At 39.5% G+C, this 17,491-nt stretch overlaps 1 protein-coding gene across 1 annotated transcript in view; it reads right to left on the bottom strand.

The window, feature by feature from the left end:
• SGIP1 (SH3GL interacting endocytic adaptor 1) overlaps positions 1-17,491 on the bottom strand; it is a 229,020-nt gene that overhangs the window by 69,162 nt on the left and 142,367 nt on the right. The window contains exons 8-12 of the mRNA XM_062193383.1: positions 11,791-11,802; positions 8,729-8,753; positions 7,750-7,801; positions 6,025-6,110; positions 3,274-3,366 (exon numbers count right to left, since the gene is read on the bottom strand). Of these exons, the coding sequence (XP_062049367.1) occupies positions 3,274-3,366; positions 6,025-6,110; positions 7,750-7,801; positions 8,729-8,753; positions 11,791-11,802 (268 nt within the window). The remainder of the gene's footprint in view (positions 1-3,273; positions 3,367-6,024; positions 6,111-7,749; positions 7,802-8,728; positions 8,754-11,790; positions 11,803-17,491) is intronic.

The following is a 17,491-nucleotide window of genomic DNA, read 5'->3' as shown; positions in this document are numbered from 1 at the left end:
TCCCAGGGTGGCAGGGGCCCATGAACTTGGGCCGTCATCTGCTATTTTTCTTAGGCCATCAGCAGGGAGCTGGACCAGAAATGGAGCAGCCGAGACACAAACCAGTGCCTATAACGGATGCTAGCATCAAAGGCGGGCTCTTTACCTGCTATGCCACAACGCCACAACACCAGCCCCTAAAGTTACAATATTTTTTAACTTAAGTGTATTTTTGAAAGTTGAAAGCAAGTGACTTGAGTCAAGAATGAATGAGCAGATTCCTTTGGTAAAAACTACAGCCAAACAAAATCCTGAGACAGAAAAAGTGGAGTATTATGATCCTCGGAAGAGACTGACCATTCTCACTGGGCTTTTCGCTTTGTTTTTTTTTTTTTTTTAATTAAACTTTTATTTAATGAATATAAATTTCCAAAGTACAGCTCATGGGTTACAATGGCTTCCCCCTCCCAAAACTTCAGCCCTGGCAACTCATGACTAGAGCCTAGGGAGATTACTGACACCATGAATAGGAGTGTCAAATTGTTAAGTCAGCAACAGGAGTCACTGTGTACTTACATCCCATGTGGGATCTGTCCTTAATGTGTTGTCTAATGTGCAGTGGGCTTTTTGCTTTGTGAGCAAGGTTAGGAATTACTGTTTCAGTAAGTACTGATTTTTCTTCTTTCTTTAAGTGTATGTTTCTTTATCAGCAGCCATATTTAATAGACTCACAGAATTCATATTAATTCCACAAACCACCCCAAAGTTCAGTTGTGAACCTGAATACTGAATATGGTCCAATCTTTCATCATCTGAAAGAAGGGAGACTCAAGTGACTGTAGCTACAGAGCGCTTGTCAGAGCCTCCCAGCCATGTGCATCAGGAAGAGCCTCTCTCCTTTTCCCTTCCCTGTCATCCCTATTTATTTATTTATTTATTTATTTATTTTCAGAGGAAGATTTATTGCTTGTGATGAGTGAAATGGACAGCAGGAAGATCAAATTCCCCCAAAAGAAATCACCTCCTATTTATTTGTTATTAGACATTAACTTCTCCCACACAGCAAGCATGGCCAAGAACTCTCCCCTCAATCTAGGAATATGTGATTCTTTTTTTTTTTTTTTGGACAGGCAGAGAGAGAGAGACAGAGAGAGAGAAAGGTCTTCCTTTTCCGTTGGTTCACCCTCCAATGGCCGCTGTGGCTGGCGTGCTGTGGCCGGCGCACTGCGCCGATCTGAAGCCAGGAGCCAGGTGCCTCTCCTGGTCTCCCATGCGGGTGCAGGGCCCAAGAACCTGGGCCATCCTCCACTGCACTCCCAGGCCACAGCAGAGAGCTGGCCTGGAAGAGGAGCAACCGGGACAGAATCCAGCGCCCCGACCTGGACTAGAATCCAGGGTGCCGGTGCCACAAGCGGAGGATTAGCCTAGTGAGCCGCAGCGCCGGCTTGGAATATGTGATTCTTAATATTAGTTATCAACTTGTGAAAACTACACCTTAAGTGGATCTATTTCCCCATAGAGGTTAAGAATTAATCAGGGTCTTTGCCAAAAAGCTAATCAAGATCATAAGAAAATATCATAACATACAAATAAAGTACCATAAAAGCCCAATAATATACAACAGCAAATTTACACTGCAACTACACATGAACATATATATAATATGCAAGTCAGTTCAACAATAGCCTCTGTTGGGTAACTACAGCTCATAAAACTCAAAATTCCGAAATGCCTACCAATAGTTGGACCTAAAAACAATAAATCATCTACATAAATGTGTCACTTGCTTACTTTCTTGGAATTTAAGATGGGTTTTCTAGGAATAATTTGGATAATTCTGATATGTCAGGAAAGCTTTTCAGGGATGTTAGAGTTGTTTGTTTGTTTGTTTGTTTTTAAACTGAATTTGCTTCCAGGAGCAAGAAGAAACCTTTATACTCCCCGCACTGTGATTCACATCCTTTCAACATACATCTTTCAAAGTTTCAAAGTTTAGAAAAAGTTGATGCCATTTTTCTTGTTACTGGGGGAAATGACCTTGGAAATGCTGGGTCACATGACTTACGACAACAATATCTGCAACAAATAACTTCTTGGCCTTTGATTATGAGTCCCTTTGAGTAATCCCTAAGATTATTTTTAGGCACCAAACACAGAGTTCTGGGGGATGTTGAACTGGAAAAATATTAGTTGGTGTGTATGTGACCCTCAAAGTACCTTCCCTCTTCCCAAACATCTGTCTCTGAGATCCAATCCTCTCAGAAGTATTCTTTTTTTTTCTTTTTTTATTTGACAGGTAGAGTTATAAACAGTGATAGAGAGAGAGACAGAGAGAAAGGTCTTCCTTCCATTGGTTCACTCCCCAAATGGCTGCTACGGCCGGTGCTGCGCCGATCCAAAGCCAGGAGCCAGGTGCTTCTTTCTGGTCTCCCATGCGGGTGCAGGGGCCCAAGCACTTGAGCCATCCTCCACTGCCCTCCTGGGTCACAGCAGAGAGCTGGACTGGAAGAGGAGCAACCAGGACTAGAACTGGGTGCCCATATGAGATGGCGGTGCTGCAGGAGGAGGATTAGCCAAGTGAGCCACGGCACTGGCCCCTCAGAGGTATTCTGAAGGGCATCTTCCATACGAATGCTTGCCATGGGCAGCTACTGAAAGGAGAATTCATGGAATCCATCAAGCAGGTAGTCTGACCAAATAAGCATCCATTCAGTGCAAACTGTGCATCTCACCACAGGGCAGTGCTATGAAGACCATCGGGATTCTCTTTCCAGTCCCTGGAGATGGTAGTGTTGGTGGTGAAGGGGCGTGCGGGACAATAAGGACTGCTGATGGCTGCTTAGTCATAAATTCACCCAACTCATTTCTCTCTATTGTATAGTCTCATTTCTGTGGCTCTCCAGTTGTCAGTCTTTTAATCTGTCCTTTCTGTCCTAGGCGGTCCTTGGTTGCTCTGTAAGACTAGCAGAGACCATATCTGACTTGTTCACCTACGTGCTGGGAGTTGGTGGTTTCTTTAGCTCACTTGCTTTTCCCACTGACATTTATACTGAATGAATAAATGAGCATGTGGGATGTCAGAAGAGGTTATAATTCCAGGTTAATAATGTTACTTTATTTTTATTTTACTTTTTGCCTTGATAGCCTTGAACACATGAGAATAACAATATCACTTCTTAATATTACACAGCCCAAATGTTGCTTACGTAGATTTTCTAAGAGTTGCCTAATTTCACTATACAGACAGCAAAATGAGTCACTTATTTTTCCAGACAGAGCAAACACATAACTTACTTCCAGTGGGAAAAGGCCTTGTTAACTTTGGCGACTCCAAGCTTGGATTAATTGGTTGGCCTGCACCCCATATCTCAGGCTGATCTAAAAGAACTGGAAACATAAAAAGAAAATATCCCAGCATGAGTTCAAAAGAGACTGAAAAAGTTAACAATTTGATTTTAAAGAGTTGAGCTTCACAAAATTATTTCCCCTTCGCCTCGGTCCTGGAGAATTATTTTGGGAATGAGCTGCTTCTCATTCTTTTCAAGTAGAGAATAGAAGCAGGGGTATGCTGTGTGGGGGGCGGAAGAGGTGTCTATGTGTGTACAAGTAGCTAAATAAAATTTTTTCAAAATAGATTCTGCACTTTCTTCCCAGTTGGTCACTTGAGGACACTCTGAATTTCAGTACATGGATGGACTCCGTTTCTGGCACCCATTTGAAAATCCAGGCATTAATCCCACAGACACTTGTTTTGTCGTAAGTTGGTTTATTTAAAGCCTACTAAGAATATGCTTCAAAACTGAAGATGCATGGGTTCCATGTAGTATTTTCTATCCTTCAAGGATTTTACAGGGACTTTACATAAACACTTTATAGTATCATAAAGATAAATTATTTTTAAAAAATGCTTGGTGACTATCCTAAGAGAACCAAAAAAAAAAAAAAAAAAAAAAAAAAAAAAAAAAAAAAAAAGAACAAGTGCTTAGACGTCTAAAATAAATCAGAGCAGTTAGGTATTGTGCCGAAGCACACCGCATTGAGCATTTCTTCTCTTGCTTTATTTTTGTCTTAAAAACTCCTGTGGTAGCACTGTCAACAGCTATCTCTCCTCAGTTCTTGTCACTTGCCAGGGACTAGGCAGGTACTGCTTAATTGATCCTGTTGTGCTACACAGGCTGGGAAGCCAGGTGGAAATGGCTCTGAATCTAGACTCTACACTTGCTGAAGGGTCTTGGACAAGTCAGTGAATCTGAGCTTTCTTCCTTCAGTGTAACATGGAGATAAGAGCAACATCAGAGCATTATTAAAGAATTAAAGGTAGTAATGTATATATACATAGTGCATATAAAATGTATATAAAACACTCATCACATAGTCATTAGCTGTTATTATCTAATTCTCATACCACCATCCTGTGGTTGACGTCAGTATCACTTTTGGGAGAAGGACCAAGACTTGGAGTGGTTAAATTACTGGTTCAAGGTAAAAGTAGAGGAGCTAAGACCTGACCCAGACATTCCTGACTCAAAAATACATATTTTTTTTTCCCTGTGAGACTTTTAAAGCAGTGATAAAAAAAAATCAGTCAAAAGAAGTAAGAGTGGGTAGATAAAAAAGAGAAGTGTGGGTGTTGAAAAAGTTAGTATGATTGGTGCAAATGCTGGAACTTTGCAGAACTTCAGGGTTGAAATCAGTTAAAAAACCATCACACCATAGGGAGTCTAAGTTATAGACATCTAAGTCACCACAGGAATATTTAAGGATTTTCTTTATCATTTTCCTAACTAAATCCTTGAAAATATTGAGGCATTGTTGACTGTTAGATAACTCTCGGAATCTGTTCATTTCTCTTATAGTAAGAGTTTTAGCTAGCTATATGGCACAAACTTCTGTCCAGTGGGCTTTGGCTGGAAGTGATGTGTGTCTCTTCCAGATTTTATTCTTAGAAGAAATGGCAATGAGTTCCACTGGCCTACTCTGCATCATCTTTCTTATGACCGGGAGATGATGACAGGAGTGGTCTCCTTGGACATACAGAAAAAGACAACATGCTGAGGATAGGCAGAGCTATACTATCAGTCCTACATTATTAACATGAAACAGTAACAAAATTCCATCTTGCTTAATTCACTATACTTTGAGGTCTCTTTGTCATTGTAACTTAGCCTGCTCATTATGCTTCCGAATCTTAATACTTCAGGATACTTCACAAATGGGCTCTTAAAAGATGGCATTTTATTATGCATATGCCATAGTTCTTTTAAGTCCAAGAATTTTCATAAAAACATTCTATATTACTGAATGCAGAACTGGAGATACAAGAGTTGGACATAAACATGTTTTAGAGTGAATCTGATATCTTTTATACAGAGTTTATTTTATATCAGCAAAGTATGCATGATTTAAATTCACTCAAAACATGCTTCATTTTTTAAAAGTTAAAAATTTACTTCTAGGTATAAATATTTAATAGGTAAAGTTAACAACAATGGCAGAAAGGAAGGTATTTATCCTGCAAAATTCTATTCTGGGTTGCTAAATGATTGAAGGTCATTCCTAGGTCTTGAGCTAGCAAGCAATGTCTGTTGGGAGCAATCCAACGGACACTTCCATTGATGAGGTGCAAATGACAGCAAATGTGGTCAGAGAGGCTAACTCACAATGGCAGTGACTGTGATGGATGTGGGAAGGTCTGGCTCCATTTGTGCTCCTATTAACACCTCAAGTGATGGCTGTGTGGCTCATGGAGAATTTAGTCGCTGATGGGATATATGCATATTTGCCGTAATTCTTACTGACCTCTTTTGAGGAGTAAACTTTATAGCTCCTAGATATTTCTGGAACTAAATTTCAAATCCTAAAATAATAGAGGTTTGCAATCCAATCTCCTGTTGTTGACAGCACACTTAGATCAGAACTTCCCTTTCCCAGGAGGATACGATGATAGATGACAAATAATCCCATAAGATATGTACATTTGCTCTAGAAAAGCTATATTTCAACAAAAAGCAAAATAAATCTGCAGTTACATGGGATTTTTCTTACCTTCTGTCTTCTGCTCATCAAAAGCTGATTCTAATGGTGGGCCAAAGAGGGGAGCAAGAGCTGTGGTGTCATCTGGAGGCTTTTTGCTGTAGTACACATGATAGAGCAAAATAGAGAGAAAGGGTTCACAAATGAATACTCAAGAAGATAAACGAGTTTTCAAGTATTTTTTTCTGTAAAGCAAGTGTGTGTGTGTGCATGCACCTACTCATGTATGTATCATGTATGTATGTGTATACACAGCCCGTGTAGGCTTAGAGAGTATTATATAATGATGTCCAATATGTCATGGGACAAGACAATTGGTAGGAGATAAGATCCCTTGTTCTCAAAGGAGGACTAACACTCCTGTCCAACAGGAATAAACTGAAAGAGAAAAACTCTTTCAAAGCATCACCGTTCTCCATACCTAGAAGAGAGAACACTAGAGATTAAAGCTTATTGTAAGGCATCTTTGTCCCCTAAGATCTCAAAAACATTTAATTTGTCATTACCACATCTATTTGATCATTAATGCAGTTTATGAGTAGTGGAAGTCCAGCACAGGCACATTAAGTGATAAAACACACAGGAAGTTTGCATTTGAAAGGAAACAGAGTCTCCCAGCTACTTATTCCATCCATTTCCCTTCCACCCAATAAACCAGATACGACCTCCTCATATTCCCACACATTACATCTGAGAGAGAGAAGAATATTGAGAAATCAGGGTAACAGGAGAATAATCAATTTAACTCTCATGCTTTGTCTTAATCATAATGACTCTAGACCAATTAAGAGAAGACTGCATAATCATATCCACTTCTGATTTCCTGATTTATCCTAATGAGTTCTGTGTATGTGATCAGGAGTGTGAGGGTGGAAGATTTAAATCCAACTTTTAAGTGGAAATAATCTTTTTGAAAGACAATGCTCATTTGTAAACACATAAAAAATGCATTGCTAAATACAATACTTTGCCAAAAACAAACAAGCAAACAAACAAACAAAAAAATAGAAGTGTCTTTTGTTGTGTGGTTAAGTGGAATGAATCATAAAATTGTAATGAATTAAGGCTTCCCTTCATAGGGCTTTATAACTGTAGTTCAGATCAGTTTTCCAGACACCAAAAGATCTCGCTACAGACCTTTTGCCTTCTTGTTAGTAAGGTGATCATGTTTTCTGATGCACGGTTACTTCAGATAAGTGCGGAGAACTTTCCTCAGGGTCTCCCTTGGGCTGCATTTATGATAACTGATACCCTTTGGACCATGCTATGGATATATGGACTTATATGTGTAGGTAGCCCCTTTTTAGACAGAAGCCTAGAGATTCTGACATTGTGGTGTGCAGTGGATTAAACAACCACTTGCAGTGCCAGCATCTCTTATCAGAACACCTGTTCAAGACCCAGCTGCTCCGCTTCAGATCTCTGATAATGCTCCTGGGAAAGCAACAGAAGATGGCTCAAGGGCCCTTGCCACCCACATGGGAGATCCAGATGGAATTTTTGGCTCCTGGTTTTGGCTTGGCCCAGACCTGCTATTGTGGCTATTTAGGGAATGAACCAGAGGATGGAAGATTCCACCCCCAACCCATCACTGTGCCTTTCAATAAATAAATTAGTATATAAATAAAATCTTTTTAAAAAATGGAAGCCTAGAGTTTAGCCCAAAAGAGAGTTGCTTAATTATTAAAAGTTCACCATGCTTTGCATTTAAACACAACTAGTGGCTTTCATTCTCACCTTATAAGTTCTGGAGTTGGTGTGGAACGCCTAGGCCTTGCCACTTCTTCACCTGATGCACAAGACAAAAAGATTTTTAGGCCATATTTTTACCATTCCTTTCTGATATGTCTTATGAACTATGTTTGAAAACACTTAGAAGCTTAAGTCTCATCAATAAGCAAATCAAAAAGAAAACTTGGTAAAACACATCCTTTCCTTTGGCAATGCAACAGCCATACTTCAGGCATATGTAAAGGCGTTTTCTCTGGTGTTTGTAGAACCTCATTAACCAAGGAACTACCATGATAAGCCATCAAGTAGATTTGTGTACTGTGGAGCTTAGTGAAATAGCACACCCTTCTTCCAATGTCTGCTGTCTTGATCAGTTCTGCTTCTCAATTACCATAAGAGAATACTAAGCCAGGCCATATGTACATAGTACATGAATCCAGCATTCTCTGCCTGTTCTTTTCTTGAAATGCCAAGAAAATGTTACATCTTCAACTATGAACCATGAATTTATAGTTCCTAGAATGTGTTGTACGCAGTAAAGGAAAAATCATGTTTTATGTATATTATAACCTATATCACATCATTTTGGCTGGCTAAAATTTTAATGTCAAATAATATAAGAATACATGAATTGTGTCTACTTTCAGTTCCTCCTGCCTTCTTCCTCTCCTTTCCCCATCAACAAATACACACTTGATTAAATCCATTTCTTAAGAGAAATGATACAGCATGATTGGACAAATATAGAAAAAAAACCCAATGTTTCCCCAAAACCTCGTTCATTTTCTAAATTTAAATATTAAGCATTCAGAACCCACATAGACTATTGTTACAATAATTCTTTGCTGTAAAAATTAAGAAAGAGAGTAAACCTTAAAAATCAATTCCAAGAGTGTATAATTCAGATGTATGTAAGTTTCAAGATCCAAGGAACCATTCCTTCTTTTAAATTGCACTCTATTTCTGGTAGCTAAGATATACTTACTGGATAAGTTCCTTTTAATTGCACCCTAGAATTAGAAATAGACACTATAAGGCTTAAGACCACATATATGTTATGTACAATATGTATTATTTCTGTTATTGTAATAAACTGAAAAAAATGAAGATGTGAAAATGCATTTTTTTCTGAGAACCACATTTATGTTGGAAATTACAGACATACACACACACACACACACACACAAATCAGTTTTTCATTTTACTCGAAGATTATAGAGGGCACAGGAGGGTAAATCATGTCTCTTGAAGAGAAAAACTCCTTACCTGGGGAGATTTGGTAAATTAAAAGCTGATATTAAATAGCTCATTAAAAAGAAAACTTTCTAGAACTCTGTCAGATAAGAAAGTGAATCCAAGTTGAACATACACTTGAAGTCTGACAATCATAGATCATTTCCAGGTGTACTGTCTGTCCCTAGTCAATGGGGTCCCCACGGAGGCAGCATAGCTGTCAGTTCACTTGTGTGAATTTAAAGGACATTGAGTGACAGGTGTTCAAGGAAAGGGAAACTTGAGCATTTGCCACTGACTGGACTGCTTGATTCAGGAAGCCATTCTACCCATGAAGCCTCCTCTCTCTGGTTTCTTCTACTGGCCTGCCACCAGGCCCACCAGTCACCGACCGGAGTCATTTCTTTAGCTCAAGGCAGTGTGATACTAAGGGAATTCAAAGAGCCCTGGCAGGAACAATCTGAGCAAGTCATATCTAGGTATTTATCTTGTCTTATCATTAATTTGTATTGATTAGATAAAAACTTTTAATTCAAAGTCAAAAGTATTGAAAAGTTCTTAGCATGAAACAAGTAGAGCAGTAGATGGGTTGTATCTAGAGTGGGGCAGTTCAGGGCATTGCCTGCTTACGGAAAATGCAGAGGCAGACTTGAGGTAGGGAAAGTGAAGTATAAGTAACTATCTCCCAAAAGGTAAGAGCATGAATGAATTTGGTGGGTGGCCACCAAACTCACATTTCTCCTACTTTGTAACTTTGGCATTCATCCATAGGTTTTCTTTTCTCAGATGGCAACACTAACAATTAGGACAAAGTCTATCATCCCAGTAAGACTTGTAAGAAGTTTCATTTCCTCTTTCCTAAGAATATATCAGAATTTTCTGTTGCATTTTGAACCCATTTACCATGGGCAAGCAATTTCAATTTGAACTAGGATCCTTTAGAGGTTTGCAGGTGGATGGCTCAATCTCTCAAGCTATATTGCCTGGTTTCTTTTGCCTAATAATGCAATCTGTTTCTCCCTACCCCGTCTGCCCTATACAGGATCATTACAGTACTAGTAAGTACTCTTTAACAAATGGGGAATTTAAATCTACCATGGCCATAATGCGAGTTTGGATCCAGGTTCTTTTTGGGAAAACAAGGCCCCTTAGTCAGAAATAATTCAAGAAGAAATTGTTTAAATGAAGTTGAATTTTCTTTGGGATATGGACTTTCAGACAGAATTTTATGAATAAAGTCTAAAGGAGGAGATACAGGGACTTTAGTCAATCATAAGTTGGCATTGAGGGGACAGGGCCCACTCGATATTGTGAGACCTGCAATTTAGCTGTTGGGAGATCCCACGGGCTGTACTGAAGACCACTAGCCTTTCTGCTCTATTGCTTTCATTTAAAAGTGTAATTCCTATGAAACCAAGGAAGGTACAAAGCTTATTTGAGGTTATCAATTCCCAAGTTGTGTTAGTCGTACTTAACACATGTTTATTTTTGAAAGGCACTAAAGAAGTCCTGTTACATTTTTATTAAATACTCCTTCCTCTTGAATGAATGATCACAAGCTAAGTGCAAGCAAGAAATGGAAAAATATGCAAGAAAAGTCTGCTGCTTAATTAGGAGGAATAAAACTAACACCATTTTTAGAAAGGAACAGATATTTGAATGATTGGTAACAGAAAACAAAACTCTGGCTGCAAGCTGGCTCCAGTCCATGGTTTGTGATGGCCTTAATAATGTAGCATGAGAAATCTAGAACAAGGTTAAGGCGATATCAGCCACACAGACCACATGCAGGAAAAAAACCCCACTAAATTAAAAGATTTCTCCCCTTCACTGAGTGAACTTATTTTCCTCCTTTCAATGATTGTATGCTGTTCTATATATATTATGAGTAGATTTTATATTATGAGTGATATTTATTCTTTTGAATGAATAGGTCCACTTCACGCCATGTTTTACTTTGGAGTAACTTGTCGGAAGTTGAGTTGCCACCTAAGAGCTGAGTTGGAATCCTCACACTTGAATAGGAGCCCCTGCAGACACCATCTCTAAACCTCAGACAAGCAGTTTATCTGAGCTACCAACTCATCACCTGGTGCAGGGTATTTCCCTTAAGCAGTAACTGATGAATCAGATTGGCCCAGGCCTGTCTGCAGCCCATTTCTTTTCGAAAGGATCTGACCCATGGAGATGGTGCTCATCGTCAACATAGCAAAGACCCTGGTTTTTGTGATTTTAACTTATTTATATGCTTCAATCTGAAGAAAATGACTGAAATTTCACTTGGAACTATGCAAACTAATATTGCTCTACTCTGCTAAAGTTTGTTTTCAGTGAGGAAATTTCGAATTAGGTGACAGCTTAGGAGTATTGATTTGAAAGCATGTCTCCTTACATAAGCAACTGTATATCATTGCTCACTGACCAATGTTTATGGTTCAAACTCAGGCTTACAAAATTTTGGCTTAAATATACTTTCCTTTATAATTTTTTACTCTTAATCATCACTTGGCTACAATTGTCTGGCCAATCTCCAAGCCTTTCTTGAATGTACATATGTATACACAAACACACACAGACAGGTTTTTCAAATATATTTCCATGCATTAATTTAGCTTGTTATGGAAAAGTGCTCTGATAACTTTAAAATGTACTCTTGACACTTAGAAGGCCAGAGGCTTCCAACTCATAAGCCTAATTCATCTCTTCCATTCACACTGGGTTATCAAAAATGTAATGGGAAACCAACCTGGCCACCTTGCCTCAGCAGCAATTTTCTCTATACATGTTTAAGGTAAAAATGTTGAGAGTTCTTACCGGGCTGCGCCTCTGTGATCAGCAAAAAGGAAGAGAGAACAAACACCTAGTCAGAGAATGATGCATCAGTCAACAGGCTTGGGTAACAGAAGACTTCATAAACAGCCAACCAAACACTCAGTCCAAGTAATCAGGCTAGCGGAAGACAGGCAAGCATGCGCGGTGTTTAAGGCTTATTTAGATGACAGGAGGCTTTGGAGAGCCTTCAAGAGAGATTACCCATCCTGAAAAGCAACTTTGCTAACAGCCATGTAAGTTCAAGATATGTGTACCTAAGAACAAGGCAAAAATGTACAAGATTGCTTTTTAACATTGTGCCATAAGGGGTTTTTCTCCAGAATACCTGGGGAGAGAACTTTGAGAATACTTGGTACAAGGCAAACTGCTTCTCTGCACAATAGGGTGTTAATAAACATCATTGACATAGTGCATTTCCCACCCACATCAAGAGGGCCCAAAGGGAGCCTCCCCCCAAAAAAAAGAAAAAAAAAAAAAACAAATTAGAGAGCCCTTTCCTTGTATGGCTTTTCTCTTTAGCATTCTGTGAAACATATGCTCCTGAGGACTTTAAAAAATAATTATCTCTTCTTGGCCTGGTGATTTGGGCAGGAATGTGATGCGAGTGAGGGGAAGCTCCTGACAAACACCGATGGGGGTGATGAAAACTGTTAAATACCAGTGAATGCTGGGGGACCATGTGATGTTTAGTAAAACCCACAAGCAGGCATATGATGGCACTTCAAGAAGTTCGTGGGAAATGGAATTTAAAGGTAGGTTTATTTTAGTGCAAAAAAATTTAAAACTTGTGCAAAATTTTTTTCATAGTACACATTTTCCACAAACATGTTGAAGACTCTGTCAACAACATCTTTCTTCTAACCCTCCAATCCAGCTGAGAGTTGCTCTCAGTTTGCCCCAACAATCCTCTTTAGGATCTTTCCACTCTAATAGGAGTAGCTAAGGTAAGAGTAGAGAAAGAGATGTTGCCTGGTGTTTCATTTCCAGGATAGGGGCTAGTCCATGGATTAACCAGAGGCACAAAAATCAAAGTATTCGGAGGTTGCTCACATGAAGCAGATGGTCAACTCTTCAGAACATAGACTGGAAACAAAATCCTACAGACTTTCCTACTTGGGAGGCCTCCTTGGGCACCTAGTCCAACAGCCTTTATGATATAGAGAGGAAAGTGAGGTGCTGAGAAACACGGCTAGTGTGTGTGCAGAACCAGAGTCAGAGGTTAGCCCTCTGATCTCCTATTCTCCCATTCCATCTGTGATACCAAGCTTGACAATGTTATAGAGCCACTGTGGCTAAATCCAGGGAGGGTTCTTTCTCAGGTAAGTATTGTATGTAGCTGTGATTCTAGACTAGTATTCCAGTCAGCTTTCCTTATAATAGTTTAGACTGTCTTTAGCCATGGTTTCCAGGCACTGCTCCGCATCAATCTTATTTAATAAACATGTATGTATGCATGGATGAAAGTTTAAAAACATAGAATAAAAAGACACTTATGAATATGTATTTGTGAACTTAGATTCTCTTACTGACTGATCAACATTGTGTTTTGGGAGAAATTCAAACATTCTGTTATATGATGGTTCAGACTTCATTATTCTTTAATCACCCGACTGAAGTTCTCCAAAGAACGAAATCGGGGATTTCAGGAAAATTCACTTTTACAATATAACAATTTGAAATATGCTGCATCTCAAGGTCATCCCGATGGTGTTTCAGGGGACAGCCCAGTATTCACATCCTGCCCTGCCCTGCCCCCTTCTACCTGATAACCTGCCAGGTGGAGGTCCCCACCCCTTCTGCCTGACAATCTTCCACAATCTCCCAGGTGCAGTCCAGTATCTGCATCTCAAACACCATTTGCGTCCATAAAGTCCTTTGTTTCAGACCTTCAAGAGATAACTCAGGGAGAAGCTTAACATTTGCAAAACTCAGGGAGAAGCTTCTTAACATTTGCACCCATAAAGTCCTTTGTTTCAGCCGGAAGTGTATGAAGACAAAGACCCATCTCCTTAAAAACCCCCAGCCTCAACCGGACTGCGCGCTCAGCCCTCTGCCTCTCTGCTGAGCCGCCTGCCTGGCTTGGTCAGGTGTAATCTCCACTCAACATGTAACCTCGCTTCTTCCCCCACCCCTCCCAGCCTCTCAGGCTCTGTCTGGAGAGGTGCCCATCCGTCCTTACAGATGTCCCTTCCCTAATAAACCTTGCTATTTTACCTCCCACTAAAAAAAAAAAAAAGAAAAGAAAGAAATAATGCAAAACAAAGTGCAGATTTCAAACATTCAGAGACAGAACCTCAAAGATAGGAAACTCAATTAATTTAAAAGTCTATAGGACACTTTTCAAAATAATTCCACATGTATTAATGTGGAAAATTAAATCATACCTTAATTTTCAGTGAGTTAAATACTTGTGTCTTTAATCAGAAGTTCCTGCTTAAATTTTTTTCTCATAACATTCATCTTCATATGATAGCACTTTGGAAACTCCATTTGTGAAATGCCTGCATTAAAGAATAGCTCTTCTAATTCTTCTAGTTGTATATTGAACTAGAATCCCAACTAGAAGCTGAGCCATGTGCTGTCCCAGAGGCCTCAAGGCTGATAATTAAGAGTTATCTGAGTCTCACAGGCATGGAAAGCCATGACACGGTGACAAAAAACAACCTAAATGAAAGACCCTGGTGAACAAGACCCCAGCAGAAGGAACAGGCCATCAAGGAGAGAGGCGCCTTTCTCTGAAGGGAGGAAGGAACCTCCACTGTGACACGGCCTTGACTAAACAAGTTCAGAGTCGGTGAACTCAAAGGACTTCCATAGCCTAGACAGCTCATAGCAAGAGTCTCGGGTGATTGCTGACGTCATAAATAAGAGTGCCAATTGTTAAATCAACAACGGGAGTCACTGGGTACATGCTCCCCACGTAGGATCTCTGTCCTTAATGTGTTTTACTATGAAACTTAAAAACACTACTAGTCGAACAATACCCTATGCCTTGTGCGGTAGTGTGAGTGCAGCCTGTTGAAATCCTTGCTTAGTATATACTAAGTTGATCTTCAGTATATAAGGTAATTGAAAATGAAACTTGATAAAGGGCAGGATGGGAGAGGGAGAGGGGAGGGCCACGGGAGGGAGGGAGGTTGGGGGGGAAGCCACAACAATACAAAAATTGCACTTTGTAAATTCACATTTATGAAATAAAAAAAAAAGAGTTATCTGAAGCCTTCAGGAGGAAAACAATTCTAGAAATCAACTTGGAGGGCTTTATATGTGTTGATTGACACTATTAAAGAGTATAAAGCACTTTAGGCTTTGCCAAACAATACTGGTCAAGGTCAACAAAATTGAAATCAGCCAGTATGAGAGGATCTTTGCCTGCTCAAAATTTTATTTTACTTTTCTCCTGTCATTTCCAAGAACTTCAAAGACTTCAGGATTCTATTTTTGTTGAACCATTTTACAGAATTGACATCGACATTAGACAAAAACTAATTCAGTATCTGGTCTTGATAAATTCTCTATGCTGAAAGATCTGCCACAAGAGCTGCAAACTCAAAAGCTTGCGGGGCCAAGGAGCAGCGGATGCTGGAGTCAGAGCAGGTATTTGACAGGAAACTCATGGAACTGCTCACTCTTCAGATGCATCTCACGTGTGCCACGGCAGAACATGGACCTAGTGTTCCCAGATCTTCAGAGAGAGAAGGCAAACATCCAAATTTGAATAAAATCTGAAATATTCTGTTTTTTTTTTAATGTCAACTGAAATTGTTTTTAACTGACAACCAAACAAAACACCTACTATTCTATTATTCAGAATCTTCAAGCGGCCAATTTGTCTCTGATAGCAGGCATTTATATCACACATAACAAGGTCTCAGTAAATTCTAACTACTGTTATTATTGCTTCATCTCTACACCTGATTACTAACACAGGGCCTTGGTCTTACTGTTTTCTGAACCAATTTTTTACATTACTAATTAAATATTACCTGTTCAATTCTGAGATTTTTCTTAGTCTTCTGATATATTGTGGAGAAGGTTTTGGAAAGCATTTTATTTTGCCTTCTATTTTATTTTGATGTTCAACTTAAAGATAACTCTATTTGTATTTTTTTAAAAAATATTTATATATTTATTTGAAAGGGAGAGTTATAGAGAGGCAGAGGCAGAGGCAGAGAGAAAGGTTTTCCATCCGCTGGTTCACTCTCCAGATGGCTGCAATAGCTGGACCTGCATCAATCTGAAGCCAGGAGCCAGGATCTTCTTCTGGGTCTTCCACATGGATCTCCTACATGGGTCATCTTCTACTGTTTCCCAGGCCATAGCAGAGAGCTGGATTGGAAGTGGAGCAGCCGGGACTTAAACTGGTGCCCATATGGGATGCTGGCACTGCAGGTGGCGGCTTTATTCTCTTTGCCACAGAGTTGGCCTCTCTACTTTGTGTTTTGAGGCCATTTTCAAAGTGAGTAAACTTTACTAACTTATAATTTGGTCACTAGAGTGAGGGTCATTGGTTAGAGCATGCTGTGTTTCGAGGCCAGCATTGTGGTGCATTGTGTAAAGCTGCCACCTGGCACCAGCATCTTACATGGGTGCAGCCTGGTGTATTGGCTGCTCCACTTCTGATCCAGCTCCCTGCTAATGCACCTGGGAAAAGCAGCAGAGGATGGCTCAAGAGCTTAGGCTCCTGCCACCCTTGTGGGAGACCTGGAAGAAGCTCCTGGCTCATGGTTCCTGCCTGGCCCAAGACATTATGGCCATCTGGGGAGTGAACCAGCAGATGGAAGACCTCTCTCTGTCTCTTCCTCTCTCTGTGTAAGTCTTTCAAATAAATAAACAAATCTTTTTTTAAAATAGAAAGAACATGTCATTCTAAAATGAATAAATTTTCAACACGAATATGCTTCCCTAAAAGAAAATACAGTAGGCCCATGTCGTCCTGGTCTCCACAGTGTTCTTATGCTGCATCACAGTTTTGGTTTGCTGTTTTTTGCATAACAAGATTAACTTAAATTCAGTTACATAGTATTAGTATTAGTCAATAGGAGCGAAGTATTTTAAGATATTTCTAAGAATAACTGACCAAAAAGAATGTCTCGCTAAGCGAATGCCCTAAATATCCAGCCTCAGATTTTGACTTCACAACATCTTCATTTTTAAATTCAGTGTTATGGGAAAACAAAGAAAAATGCTTAATAAACTATGAAGAACCAACCCAATGTTATTTTTATATAGTCAAGTCATAGCAAATTCAGCGAATCACTGTTTATTATCCTGCTGTCGCCCAACCTTCCTATCTGCATTTGTTAAAATATGTTTAGAGTAAAGGCCAACTCTCTGGCAAGCATCTGTTTGTCCCACTATTGCAGATGTTTGTGTACAGTTAAACTTGTTCCTATTGACAGGGATGAGTCAAAAATACACGGAAAAATGGAAATAAAAGATAACTTTCTATAAAAAAATTTCAAAATCCATTGTTTTTCAGCATTTTCCACCAAATTTTGAAGACTCCTTGTCTATTACTAATAGATTACAAAGAATACCTCTTGTATCCAATCAGACATGTTTTAGATGATTTTTCTGAAACTCAGGTTAGGAGGAGAAACAATGAACCTTCTACTAATCCAGGAATCATGAAGAAGTGAGCAGGCAGAGGAGTCAGACCTTTCCGAAGCAAATGAGTCAT

Source organism: Lepus europaeus, chromosome 5 (genome assembly GCF_033115175.1).
Source record: "Lepus europaeus isolate LE1 chromosome 5, mLepTim1.pri, whole genome shotgun sequence".
NCBI classification, from domain to species: Eukaryota; Metazoa; Chordata; class Mammalia; order Lagomorpha; family Leporidae; genus Lepus; species Lepus europaeus.
This window is presented reverse-complemented; position numbering and strand designations above follow the sequence as displayed.